This window comes from Triturus cristatus, chromosome 9 (assembly GCF_964204655.1).
Source record: "Triturus cristatus chromosome 9, aTriCri1.1, whole genome shotgun sequence".
Taxonomy (NCBI): Eukaryota; Metazoa; Chordata; class Amphibia; order Caudata; family Salamandridae; genus Triturus; species Triturus cristatus.
The window spans coordinates 168,687,662-168,702,371 of record NC_140592.1 but is presented as its reverse complement, the minus strand read 5'-3'; the positions used below and the strand labels follow the sequence as shown (position 1 = coordinate 168,702,371).

Here is a 14,710-nt window from a genome sequence, read left to right as displayed (position 1 = left end):
TCCCACTGAACACGGTCACCTGTAAATGGGCTTCTAGTAAAAAAGATCAAATGTGCCCTTTTTGTATAATCTACCCTGAAACCATAGCACATATTTTGTTCATCTGCCCAGAATACAAGGTCCCCCGCCTAAGATGGATAAGAGCAGTCTGTATTCAAAAGGGTATTAAGACAGGGATCACTGCATTGAGAATACTTCAAACTGACTGTTCTTAGAGCTGGGAAACTGAAAGCCCTCCAGCCGCCCTAAAAGAAATTCAGTATAAAGGTGGAATTTCTGTATTCTTCTTAGCCTGTTTTTATGAAAGACAGATATTTATTCTTTTATCTGGTCGAGTAGGAATGCCACACATGTAGTAAACCTAAATCATGTTCCTTCTAGTTTTAGTATCATGAATTTTATACAAAATCTAAATGTGTAGCCTAAACTGGAAACATCTGATGATGAATTGTTTTAAATGTGGTTTTTTGTAAATGATGATGAGATTTGTTTTTAATCTGTCTTTTATGACAATAAGTCGAAATAAAGACTGTTTGAATTGAATTGAAAAGTGAAAAGATGCAATCGTTGGGACCAGCAAGGTCCAAGGGACTCCCCAACTGCAGTCCCCAAGCAAGCAGGGGAGCCCACCAAAGCAGGAGAGGACCCACAGGCCGTAGGCACAGGAATCGCAAGAGGACATCAGGCAGATCACCAAAGATCGAGGCCCATGGTGCAAGAGATGCAGTGAGGACGCTGATCGTCGAGGGATGAGGTGCTGAAGGCTGGAGCTTCTTGTAAACAGAAGATCTCTGGAGTGCAAAGCTGAAAAGTCTTGGCAACGGCAAGTCAAAACAGTGCACAGGGGTTTGGTCTTATCAGCTCTGACGAGGGATACTGTTCTCCAACTTGCAGGGAAGACAGGTCAAGCTTCTGGAGAGCCACAAAATCACCACCTGTGTTGCTGAGCAAAGGTAAGTCCGTTGAACGACAGGAGCAGTACACCGGTCAGCTTTGTTGCAGTGCTTGCTAATGCAGGGTAGTGACTCCTTCACTCCAAGGGAGATTTCTTTGGATGTCCTTTATACCCATAGCTCTTTTGGAGAACCTGGGTGAAGCGCAGACACAAACGAGGCAGAAGACTTGAAGAACAGTGAGAACAGGAACAGCAGGAGTCTTCCTTGATGCAGTCTCAGTTCCAGTTGAAGTCCAATGAAGTCCAAGTGTCCAGACGGTTGAAGAGTGTCTGGGTTTCAGAAGTGAGTTGTGTTCCAAGATGAATCTGAGGACCAACCCACCGGGGAGCCCTTAAACACTCAAGGAAAGGGTTGGAACGACTCGGGGGTCCCTCCCAGAGGAAGGGCTGGGCTGAGGGAAAAAGGTTCTCCTGTTCTTTGTTGTCCAGTTTTGCTCCAGAGCATGAACCAAGGATTCCTGAACTGGTTCAAACCGGAGTATGCAAGGAGGGTACCAAATGTGCCCTTCAATGCAGTTTGGTGGCACGAAAAAGCACTCCTACCCCAGCTTAATACACTAAGCCCTTTCTGGTAGGTGGTTACACCTCACTGTGACAGGAAACCTATTGTTCTACCTTACCCTGCCCGAGCTCAGCTCAGCAGCAGCAGGGCAGAACAGTGTCTGTGGTTGGCGGCAGCACTAGCTTGCTGGCAGACCCTGAAAGGCTGTAAATAGGGGTACAGGGGGGTCCTCTAAGGAGGCCCCCAGTACATGGGATCATACCTCCAACAATGGAATCGGTGTTGGGGTATGATTCCAGCTTGTTTGATATCAAACATGCCCAGGTACCATTAGGTCGGTGTTGTCGCATGTAATGATGAGGAGTGCTATATCCACCAGTAGGGCGGGGGAGTCTTTGGCTGTAGTTGTCTGCATTGGGAAATAGAACTGGGCATAATAGGAGGCAAAAGCTTTGGCAATTCCCTGCCTGTCAGTCGCCCATTGCCCTTCCTCTGTACAAATTTTCAAGACCCAGCGACTTGCCTGCTTCCTCCTATCCAGCCGCGCAATGAGCTTACCCACCCTGTCCCTCACCTTCTAGACGCAATACAGCATTGCCTTATGGCAGACTCTGGCAGCCTCAGTTACCATGTCTCTGTACTCTCATTGTTAAAGTGCTAAGGTATGTTGTGTATCTGCTCTGTCTAAGTTTGCTTGTTTAACTTGTAGAGCTGAGATCTCTTGCTCCAAAGCCTCCAACTCAACCCTTGAATCCTTCTTGTTGTCACTAATAATGATAGACCCTGTCCCTTGATGACCGCCTTATTGGCTTCCCATAACGTCTGTGTTGAGTCTACCGAGGCCTCATTCTCTGTGAAGTAATAATCTGTGGCCTGTACTAGTCCCATTTGAACGCTAGAAATTTTAAGATACCATGGATTGAGCGTTATCTCACAGTTTTCAGCGGATCATCTAGGTCGTAAACAGCCCAACGTGGTGAGTGGTCAGAGAGTCCTTTAGCCAGGTGTTGGAGCTCACAAATTCGAGGAAGCTGATAGGTCAGAGTAAATATAATGCACTGCAGAATGGAAGGTGTAGTGTTGAGTCCAGGAGTTAAATGTGCCCCATGTGTCCAAGAGGTCAGCGCCAAGAGGAATTCTGACAAAGGGCGACCATGGAGACACCACCCATCAAAGGAGTCAACAGTCCTCAACCTCAATGAGGGTCATATTAAAATCCCCACCCACTAATAACTCTCTTTCAGGGAGACCAAGCAGTAGGGGGGCCAAGGCCCGAAATGTAAGTTCATGCAGTCGTGGAGGGATATACTCACTATTTCTCCAGTATTGAATCTTTCATAGAGTCACTTGCTTGAATCTTTCTTGCCGTCATGGTGGGAGTCCCACAGTAGTTAAATAAGTAGCACTATTAGAAGTACATTAGAAAGCATTGAGAAAGCTAGTAATTTTGTAAACAAATCAACATCATTAGAATACCAATCAGAGACAAGCCTCAGACCCCATCTCCCCTGCAGAGCAACATACCTCAGATTTCTAACTGCACGTTGTGTGTGAGGGAGTCTCCCTGAGCTCACGCCCCCACCATGCACCCTTTTCACATTAATAATTTTACTACAAAAGTTGCAGTGATATTATTGATTATTTGATAGGAGATGTCATCATTGAGGTAATATGTGAGGTAATTAGCAGTGCATGGCGAGGGTGTGAGTTATAGTTACATTAGGGCATGAGTTATAGTTTTGAAAGATAAGTATAACTATAACTGTTGAAATTTTATGGTTTTGTGCATGTAAAATCTGAACCTAACTATAACATCCCTGTAACCTTTGGTTATTTGAGTACATTTTTAAGGTTTTTAAAATTCTATTTTCTAAATATAGCGTCCCTGTACCCAATGTTTTTTTTCAGTGAAGTTCTATGTGTTTTTTTAACATAAAGAAATATTTAATTACTTTACGTTAATCAAACCCTCACCGCACATGGCCTTTGGCCAATCCCCCGTAAACACCTAAACCGGCGCCACACGTGCATCGTTGGTTGGCCATAGGGTCAAACACCATACACACTCAAACCTGCACCACAGGCTGAAGGTCAAGGCCTGGGGCCAGGCCCTGCAGCCAACACCCCTCAGGGACTCACCCCTTGCGTCTCACACACCCTTTTTCTGTGCACGCCAGGGCTTGGCCGCAGGGCTTGGCATACGACCATGTCCTACAGTCAACAACCCACAGGCACCCACCTCCATGCCTCACACGGCCTTTGGAAATGAGCATCAGAGCCATAATAGACCTCATTTTTTCCAAGAAGACTCCACAGTTTTGGTGATAATCTCTACCCATCTGAAATACTGGAATACTGTCTACTGGTTAATTAGTAAGTGCTACTTTGTTGGGTAAATGTCTATTGCATGTTCTACTCTACAGCTGCATTAAGGACCACGAGGCAATGTCTCCAGTGACCTTGGGCCCGATTCACAAACGTAACTTTCATCTCAGTTTACCTTTGTGAATAGGGCCCCTTTGTGTGCATGTAATTTCGGCAACGTGATTGTTTCTTGAGAGTCTTGATCCACAAATTTGTGATAACAAGCCTCATATTAATGAGGGAGGGTGGCCATGTGGCCCCCTCCTCTGACGAACTTCGGCCCCCGGGGCCAAGCCACTTGATGCTAGGTGCCCTGGAGCCCACCCAGAGCACCCAGTGTGCAGCGCTGGGGACCGCAGGGGGAGCCTTAATGCTTCAGCAGTTCCTGCCGGCCCCTGCCTCCGGCAGGAGCTGACATAGGGGAGCCAAAAATGCCGCTCCCTGTGTGTGTGAGCTTTCCTTTCATCTGTTAAACAGATGAAAAGTCAGCTCCCAGTGAATGGGAGCAGATTTCCTGCTCCTGCCTACTGGAAGCGGATCTTCTGTTTGTTCCTGCTTGGGAGGAGCTTTCAAATCTCCCACCAAGCGAGAGCAAACAGCCATGTCCCCCCGGGTGGGCACCCTCGTCCATAGGGAGTCGGCATTGGGCGGTGGCAGTCCCCAGGGCCATTAATGGCTCAAGGAAGGGAGCTATGCTGTCTTCCTACTTTGTTCTTTTAGGGCCTGCCCCAAAGAGATGGTGGTCCCCGAGGCCAAAAAGAAAAATATCTGTTTTTTGTCTTTTACAAAAAAAAAACCTTAGAAATTCACTGAATAAAACGAAGGTTAAAATAACGCTATAGTTAGGTATGACAGTGACAACAATAACGTTTTGAACTAAAACAAAAGACAGGAATTCATCAGTTATAACTTACGCCCCCACCATGCACTGCTTATGACCTCACATATTACTCCTGACTTGTTTTATTACATAATTTATGACATCAGTGATCACATTTCAAATGACATCCTTGATGGCATCCTAGTGACATCACTGATGATATCACATGAGTGTGTTTGTTTTATAGCAGGTAACTAGCATATTATTCTTCATTAGATGTAGGTTTGGTGTGCAGAGGCACAACCTCATTTTTGTTTTTCATGAATAAGTTAGTGATACTATTACACACTTTCTATTGGCTGACAATAGCTGTGTGAGTTGTGATCCCAAGTCAAAATGTTTGCCTTGACACAATGTGTTCTGGCAGGAGAGAAGACAATGCTTTCAGCCATAACAGGGTGCACCAAGCTCTACACAAATGGAATCTAAATTACTTTGAGGTATTTAGAGTTTGGTCAATGCAGCAAAACTTGCCAGATTCTGTGTCCACCCTTTGTACAGTGTACACATTTCAAGAGGGCAGGTGTAACATACACCAGTTTTTGGTGAATATCATAGTCCGCAAGTTCTAAACAATCCTCTAGGTTTCTCCCTAGATATTTAACATTAGGGTTTGAAGTGTGATCATCAGAGGGTCTGAATTACTGGAATTGCCATTGTTATTCATTTACCTTGGGACACAGACTATATTTTTTTTATCATCACTTTATCAATAATGTCACTCATACTTTCATTCACAGCAGTTCCCTAATTGTTGAAAACCCATTTAGTTCTCTCATTTCTGGCACTCTAACCTCCTGTAACTGGTTGTTAAAAAGTTAGTTAAGCTCCATCTAAAACTGCACATCCAGGGGCAGAAATGTGGCATTATAAATTCTCCTCTCTTCCATGGCTGAACTGCAACCATGGTGGCCAAAGAGTTAGCTTTACAGTACACAAACCCTTCTCCCTATTACCTTGTATTTATTTATGAAGGTTTCATGAATATGCTACTACCAATGTATCTGACTCTGACTTTCCTATGAAGTCTTGGAGAAGAAACTCAATGCTCTCCATCACTCTTCTATGGATTTCCATGTCTCTACTTGCACCTGTTCTCAAGAAAGGATGTCCGAAGATTGAGTTTGACTTAGTTAGCCATCGGGCACCTTTTCTAGTAGTCACTGTTTCCCCATTCCTTTACACAGTGGCATTTTGTTATTAACTAGTCTTAATCTATGCCAGTTACATTGCAGCATTTAGCTCCAAAGAGACGAAATACATCTGTGATTTTTGAATATTTATGAATATGCCTGTCTTTGTCTGACAAGGTCTCTTTTAAAGTGAGGGCATTCTGAGCTTTCTCTTGGAACCATTAACACCATAAAGTGGTCACTCTCAGTAAGATTGTGCAAACCTTCGTATCGCTTGTTCGGCAACGCAGATAGAGGCTGTAGACAAACCGTGGAAATGTCTTTCTTTCATGGGGATAGAATTCCTATTTATTCTGCTTTGAATTACATTTGCATTATAATAAATAAACACTGAGTGCTATGTGATTGATTTCACATGCTATAGAGTTTAATCAATAACTTCAACACGACCGCTTTCACAAGGTTGTATATGCTATTGTGATAGTTCGGCAGGAATCAGTCTTTAGCTGTGTAGCTTTGTGTGTCCTAGGTTTGAATCATGATATGAATGTTTTACGTGAATGCTAGTTTAATTTCTGCTGCTTTTATTTTCGATTGTTTCAGGATGCACTTTAAATTGGATGCCCATGACTACTGTTCAGCAATATTATATCCGTTGTTCTCAAATTGTATCTTAATAAAGAATTAACCAGGAAAGGTTAAGGTTGGCAAGTCAAGTCAAATAACTTTATTTGGTTTCATATGATAAAACCATAAAAGCACGAGGTAAAACACAGGATAAAATATGATACAATACGTACAATCCAGACGGGAACATACCCCGTATAAACGTCTCACAGACAATTTATTTAGTCTTATATACACTTAAAAATATCTAATTACCAGGTCACCTGAGACAAAATTAAATACCTACTAAAAACACTATAAATGGTACAATAAAACCTTACACTTCATTAAGTTATTAATTAAACAGACTATTGGAGCAGGTAAAGTGCATAGTGCCGGAGATAGTGACTAGGGTCAGGTGGGTTAGTCACAACTCACCCTAAGCCTAATAGCAGATTTAAAAAAATGATGCACATAAAAGGTTGCCAATTTTGTAAATCATAATGATGGGGAAGAAGAGTACCTTGGAGGAGAGTAGCATTGAAGCAGTAATTGTTTCTTCTATGGAATGACACACAGATGCTTTGCCTAATTTATTAGTTGTAAAGCATTTATGAGTCTTTGTGGAATATTATAGGAGAGACAAGATTTGAAATAGCTTTCAGTCAGGAGAAAAAGTAGATCAGCGATTCAACATAGCTGATAACTAAATATATTTCTACCGAGTTACCTCATCCATCCCACATTTTCATGTATCTAATGAATCATAAGTGTAACCTTAGTTAACTCAAGCCGTCTCATAGCTGAACCTATTGATGAAAGGATACATATCTCTCTTCTTGATAAGATCAGGTCTTGGTTGCTTTGCCTTCTTGAAACCAATGGGTTTTAGGAACCTATTTATACACCACACTCCTTACACCTAATTTGAGCCACCTTGCCCTCAAATCCCTAGAGTGTTCTCTGGCTCCGCAATCTACAAATGTGTCCGATATGGTAACTACTCTATCCATGGTTAACTGATAGTGTTCCAGCTCACCTGATGACTAAAGATTCTGAGATGAATGCTTAACTCTTCCCTACCTCCTGAAAGTGTGGTGCATTAACCTTGTGTCCATTAGTATTCCAAGAACATTAACAGGATTTACCTGTCTCTCTTTTCCATTTCAGTGGACTGATGGTATTGTTGCAAATACCTTTCGTGAATTTGCCTTGTCTGAAACACCAGAGCGTAAATGGGTCGTTTTCGATGGTCCAATTGATACACTCTGGATTGAAAGCATGAACACTGTACTGGATGACAACAAAAAGGTAACACATTCTACACCGTGGATATGTTTTTCTGCTTTTTCATTTTCAGTATATGCTGTAGTCTTGCAGAGTGTATAATTACTGTGTAAGCTGGCCTGTAGTGTTATTAAGCACGTCCATTTTGTGTTGTCCGACATGTGCATGGCAGCTGCATTTATTTGTGCTAGTTTAGCTTCGTTTTTTGCATTTTTAGCAATCGTGTCTCATATAAATAATGATAACAAATATACATTAAAATAGATATGGGGAAAATATAGCAAAAATATATAACAATATGCCTTGAAAGATAGCAAAGCACAGGAGAGAACAGTCCCTTGGGTCTATTATATTTCTGTGTCTTGTGTAGTGTAAAGTTTTCTTGGAAGCTTTGGTGCAGCTGCAAAAACGGGGAGGATGTTGGCCCTTGTAGCTGTTCCTTTCTTAATACTTAGGGCCTGTTTACAAGTATAGGTGCTGTTTATCGCATGTGGTAAATAACAATACCACGGGGTTCGTTATTTACCGGGTGCAATAAATCGCAGCTGTTACGAGCTTCTGGGGAGTAATGTGCAGATTTTGGTGTTTAACATACCCAAATCTGCATGTTACCATAATTACCGTATGGTTTTCCGCTGTTAAAATTTCGACAGACTTGAATTGCCATAATTTAATAAAGGTTGAGGTATTTAAAATATCCAATAGTTATCAGAAGCGTTAAATAAAACGCAACTCGTAATTCGACCTGTGCATAAACAGGGGTTTACGTATGAGCCGAAATTAAATAACCTACCTGTAATCAGGCTCTAAGAGAGATATTTCATTTGAAGACCTAATCATTAAATTAAGCAGGAACCCCATGAGATGAATGATTAACACATGCATTTTGCAAAGATTTTTTTTACTGAGCAGGAGGGATATGAAAGACAGGATGCTGCTGCAATATTAAAGTCGTCTGAGGATTTCAGTTAACAATGCAGTGAAAGACATCGTGCCAGCTTAACTTTTGGGGTTGTTGCACACACCCCTTTTAAAAATACCGTTTTAATCTTTGAAGCTAAAGCTTATTGCCTATACGAGAAACTGAAATACATCATAGTGTCACTGATATTTTACACAAGGTGAAAAGGGGCGAGACACTTTTACTCCCACTTACAAAGGCTTTTGAAAATCTCATTGGAGAAAAAGGGGAAAATCCAGCTTTGGTGCCGGAAATTTCTAGACCTTATATATGGAAATATAGACCTATAGTGTGGATTTCTTTTGATCTCACAAAAAACATTGTTTAACAGACCCTCTAGCTGTTAATGCAGCTGATTCCAAAGGGAGACCTACTGATTTTCAAACTTTGCCTCCAGATGGAGAAGTCCAAAGAATGAATAGTGTGCCAAAAAGGTTGGTACTTATGGTTATTTGGGTACTATCAGTCTTTGTTTTGGCAGGAGGTAGAGTAGTCAGTGGACCATTTAACTGAACACCAGGCCGAATCTTTGAAGCAGGTGGTGACCGATGGTATGAATTATTCAAGCATTTTATGCATTATGGTTTTGACTTGGTTAATCAGATTGCAAGGTGCATCACTCATGACTGACTTTCTGGATGGAGCCTTGCGCATTCCCTGGTTGAAATATATAAAGGAAGAGACTGGATGGCTCAGCCGTCCTGACCTGTTCCTGAATCCAGGGGCATTAGGCAAGACTGCCATCAAAGAATTTAAAAAGCAGTTTTTGGCAAGCGGCAGATGTTTAGGGAGGAGGTGGAATTAGCAAAACCGTCTGTGAGAAGATTTGTTATACTAAGCATGGGCCCACAAATGCAGCCTTACTTAACTTATGTTAGCAAAGCATATCACCGCTTTGTTTTGACCAGATTCCGTCTGAATCAGGTCCCTTGGCTTTTGACATTTCCCCTAGGCTTTTCGGAACTTGAGCCACTCAAACCCTGCCCCTGTGACAATTTTTCTGATCAGGACACACTACATTTTATGTTTTTCTGCACCTTTTACGACCCTCTGCACAGGAACCATATTTTACCATTGTTTAAAGACCACCAGTTTGTCCAAGTGAGGCCGACTGTGGCTTACCTTCATATGTTACCCTCCCCCACAGTTTGCCTGGGGGTTGCAAGTTATTTAATAGCTGCTATCAGATACAGGCAAAGTTTGCTGGCGTTAGAGTCAGCCTGTTCTCTTACTTAATGTGCACTTTATGAGATAGCTCTTATCTACTGTGGTCATATATTTAGTGCCTTTTTGTACTTTATATTGCTGCTCTATTTGTAGATTTATATGTGTATGATGAAATCGCGAATTGGGATGCCTTTTTATTGTTTTTAAGGGTGGGCGACAATTTCCGTTCCACTCGTGGAAATTGCGAAATTTCAACATTTTCGTGTTCCGCTCGGAACGTGAAAATGTTGAAACTTCCGCGATCTGCGGCGGAACGGAAATATGCAGGGCAGGATTCATTCTGGCACGATGCTCCTGTCATTAAACCTCAGCAGGAAGCACATACAGATTTAAATAAAGCAGGGGCCCGAGTTGAAGGTCAAATTCAGTAACGCATTAATCAGCACAAAAGATTCGTGAGCACGGTGGAGGCTAGGCAGGTGTGCTTTCTCCCCATATCTACCGTCAACAATTTGCTGTAATCCTTGATGGAGGTCTGTGCATCCCTGAGTTTCTCAAGCACAATCCCAGTGTAGTTCCTGACTCCAGGAGGTTCTGTCTCCTCATCTGCTGCTCTGGTCGGTCTCTGACCCTTTATAAACAAGAGGCATGTGAACTGCATACAAGCCCGGCTCGTTTGGCCCCAGCCAACACACCAGCGGTGTGCAACGTCTTCCCGCCCTTTCCCCACTATGATGGACAGCTCACTCAAGGGACCCTGGTGCCCTTCGGCGCGGTGGCAAAAGTTACAGACACACATGGTCGCTGGAGACAACTCTTCTGGCCCTTTACGCAGCTGTAGTGTAGGAAAAGCACTATACATTTACCCACCGAGGTAGCACTTACTGATTAGCCAGTAGAAAGTACTCCAGTTGAGTAGAGGTATTGCACAAAACGGTGGCATCTTCTTGGAGAAATATGCAGGGCATGATTCCTTCTGGCACGATGTTCCTGTCACAAAAATTAACCTCAACTGGAAGCACTTACAGATATAAATAAAGCAGGTGCCCGAGTTGAAGGTCAAATTCAGTAACGCATTAATCAGCCCAAAATCTCCGCGAGCACCTGAATGGGTGTGCACAGAAAGTGTGCACTCACCCTATAAGAGAGGAACACTAGCAGCTCAATAGGGACATCAACGTTCAGTCAATCATGGGAACATTAAACACTTTACTGCCTGGGGCTATTTATATTTATCACTCACAGTGGCCATTAATGTTTATTACAGCATGAGCCTGAGACTTATGATTTTCTTCTCACTGGAGCTATTAATACTCATTATTGGTCTTGATCATTAGTGCTTGGGGCTGTGGATGCTTAATAATAAATGAGAGGCATTAAAAATCATTACTTGCCAGGATCACTTATGCTAATTAATACCTGGGGCCATTTAGGTTCTTGACTGACTAGCCGAAATTCACACACCTGCCATGGTGGGCCATTAATAGTCTACTAACTGGGACCGCCAGTGCATGAGGACATTTAAAGCTCTTTACTGCCTGAGGCCGTTTAGGTTCCTTACTGAATGTGTCCATTGATACTCACAATGAGGGGCTATTAAAGGTCATTATTGCCGAGGTACAATAATGCTCAATAATGCAAGAGGCCATTAATGCTCATTCCTACCTCGTGGCATTGATCACATAGCTGATCCTACGTCCAGAAGACTACAGGATTCTGTGTTTTCAAAAAAGAAAAGCAAAGAAATTTACTAGATTTTTTTTTTAGTGGTGTTAATTAAGGGGATGGGTTACAGAGCTGAATACTGCTACAAGACAAAAGCTCAAATGATGGGAAATTGACCAGACAAGATGCTAAACCTTAGTTCCCAACCATGCCCTCTGCTTTTTATAACGCCACACATTATTTCAATCACACCTAGAACACCTCATTACTTCCTTTGTAAGATCAGTAATTATATCATTGATGTCTACACATCGATGCTATGTGGAACAGCTTCATACAACACAAAAATGTACAACAATAAATACAATGTCAGATGAGAAGAATGTATTACCATTAAAAGGCATATTATTAGCATACCAATGAACCCTCACATGGTGTTGTCAATATCACAGGCCAATTATTCCCCAGTCACACTCCACCAGCTAAGTGGCTGAATTAGTCAAAGTCTCACCCAACTAGTTAAACATATCCTCTTTCTTCTGTTCACATATGAATTTTATCTTTCACACATGATGGTAGGGAAGGGAGTCTAGGTACAGTTAGGCCCTGACTATGAGTGTGCCAAACTTTTCTGATCACTGTGCAAACTCCTGTTCCCGCCAGGCTCGGAATTCTGTTTGTGTTTTTAAGGATCTTTATTGAGATTTCTTAGGATGCAATACAATCCAGCAGCAAGATCTGAAACCAATTGTGGCATGACATTCTTAAGATCAATAGAACAGCAATTCCCCAATAACCACCCCCGCCCCCAACCTCCACTGCTCTCCTGATGAGTCACATATTAGATACTAAGGTTTAACTGTTTGTGGGTGAATCGTGATTTGATATTTAGGAAAACAGAAAAAAGGAACGTGAGAAAGAGGGGAAAAGGGTAATCAGTCTTAGGGTGCTAATCTCCTCCCCCATCTGGACTACATTGAGGGCCCTTCTCCTCGGATGTCCCCTGTGGATTCTTTGAGGTCAGAGAGCATGGCTACCCATGCCAGTAGGTCATTCTCTAGTCTGTATTTTTTTCAATAAAAAAAGTAAAAAACAATATGCATCACACCATTATGTCAAGGGCGGATCTATTAACCCTACCACAGCTTCTTTTCAAACTTTTTACATAAAAACTTCTTTATTTATCAAAATGCAGCTCCTAAATCAGAATATTAATTCATTCATGCACTCCCAGATCCCTAATAATTGCTAATCATAGAATTATTAACAACGATATTCGCACATATTGTGAACAGCAATCTCTTATGTCTCACAGTTGCCCGAAAGAGCCAGCTACCCACTAGCTTCGAACGTGTCAGCTCTTTCTCAATTCTGCCAAAATATTTGAAACCGCTTATTCGTGCCCACTCTTTCTGCATGCAGGTTCTCATGGCTTTTAACACATTTTATTGCCCCCCTGATCGGCAGTAGGTATAGCTATCGACTTCCAACTCGCTAAAATACGTGACTTTGCCACTTGGGTAGCTATGAAACAAAGTTGGCTTTGTTCGATGGAAAGATTGTTCGACCCCGATAGAGTACAAAAAAGGGCTTCCAGCTGATCGGGAATGATTTCTTGCCCCATCCTATTCCCCATTTTATTTAATATATTGGTCCAGAATACAAGCAGTCTGGGACAAGTAAATATCATATGGAGCAAATCACCAAGTTCCAATCCGCATCTAAAACATCTAGCTTCAGATCCATTGTACATCTTCTTGAGTTTATCTGGTGTATAATATATCATCCTTTTACAATACAAAGTAATTCTTTTGAATTTAGCTGCGTGAATGGCTTTCCTGCTGAGCTGATTGTAATAATACCATTGTGCTAAAGTTAATTTGCAGCCAGTGGTAGCGGTTATTTTACTTAGATGATTAGATAGTAATTGAGGACCTAAATGCTGAAGTAAAACTCAATACCAATTTCCAACTTCTGATAGACGGGAGATGAAAAAGGTCCAGCAAATTTGATCCGTTATTCCATTTATATCCAGTGAGTAGCTGGAGCTAAAGTGCTGTATTTGGATATAGCTCAACAAGATTGTGGTGCTAATCAGTGGATTCTCCTGCTATAATGAGGGCCATGTAATAAATTGATGGTTACGGAAAAAATTGTTAAGCCTCCAAAAGCCCACGGTTGTCAAACTAGTAAGTATAGACCAGGAGTCATCTTTTATTAGTGGGTGGAAACGAGGAATTTTCTATTCCTGCCAAAGAAGATTAAAGCGGTCAACCATAATGCGGGGGTCTTATAATGCGTTCTCTGTAAAAAAGAGACAGGGTCAGTGCCGGCCACTCCTAGCATATTGTTCAAATAGTAATGATCATCACAAGGTGTTCTCTTGGATGCTCACGTCAGCCAGTTTAAAAGAGTCGCTTGATAATAAGTTTTAAAGTATGGGAGCACTAGGCCGCCTTCTTCCTGAGTTAATTGAAGAAATGGTGGTTTTGCCTGCGGTTGTTTTCTTTGCCAAATAAATGTGCGCATTTCTACATCAATGACCTCAAAGAATGAACTAGTCATTTTAATCAATACATTAGAAAAAGCGAACAAGAACAGAGGCAGCCAGTTCATGTTTATAAGTGAGATTCCACCTATAGTCGCAAGGGGAAGTCTTTCTTATTGTTTAATTAGCACACAAACCTAGGAAGCATCATTTGGAGCGTATACATCATTCAAATTTGAGGTACCCTAACACCCAAGTATGTAATGGGGCACTGTACCTGAAATGTTACATGCATAGTAGATAAAATAATTTCTGGGAAACAGTTAAACAATAGGGCTTCTGAATTTCTCTGGTTAATTTTATAGCTGCCGATTGCTGTAAATTCGGCGTTTTTTGTTTAAAAGCTAGCGGAATATTTACCTTATCTGAGGTGAGTCTGTCATTCATGCGGACATGCTTCATACGAATCTCCTCTGCTGTCACCCATTCAGTAACATCTCTGAGCCAGTCTACGTGTTTCGGGGGATCCGACTAATAGCTATTTTCCTACTGAGTTTCTTCCGAGAGGGAGACGGGATCAGGCCTAGTTGTATCTCTTTCACCTTAAGTGGACTACTCCACTCAGTGAATTTACTGACGTCCTTCACAACCGCCTCCCAGTAGGGGTTAGTGAGGGGCAGGACCAAACCATGTGTCGTGGGC

General features: G+C 42.0%; 1 protein-coding gene across 1 annotated transcript in view; it reads left to right on the top strand.

The window, feature by feature from the left end:
- DNAH12 (dynein axonemal heavy chain 12) overlaps nucleotides 1–14,710 on the top strand; it is a 1,449,067-nt gene that overhangs the window by 502,867 nt on the left and 931,490 nt on the right. Inside the window, exon 32 of the mRNA XM_085624669.1 lies at nucleotides 7,611–7,751. Within this exon, the coding sequence (XP_085480795.1) occupies nucleotides 7,611–7,751 (141 nt within the window). The remainder of the gene's footprint in view (nucleotides 1–7,610; nucleotides 7,752–14,710) is intronic.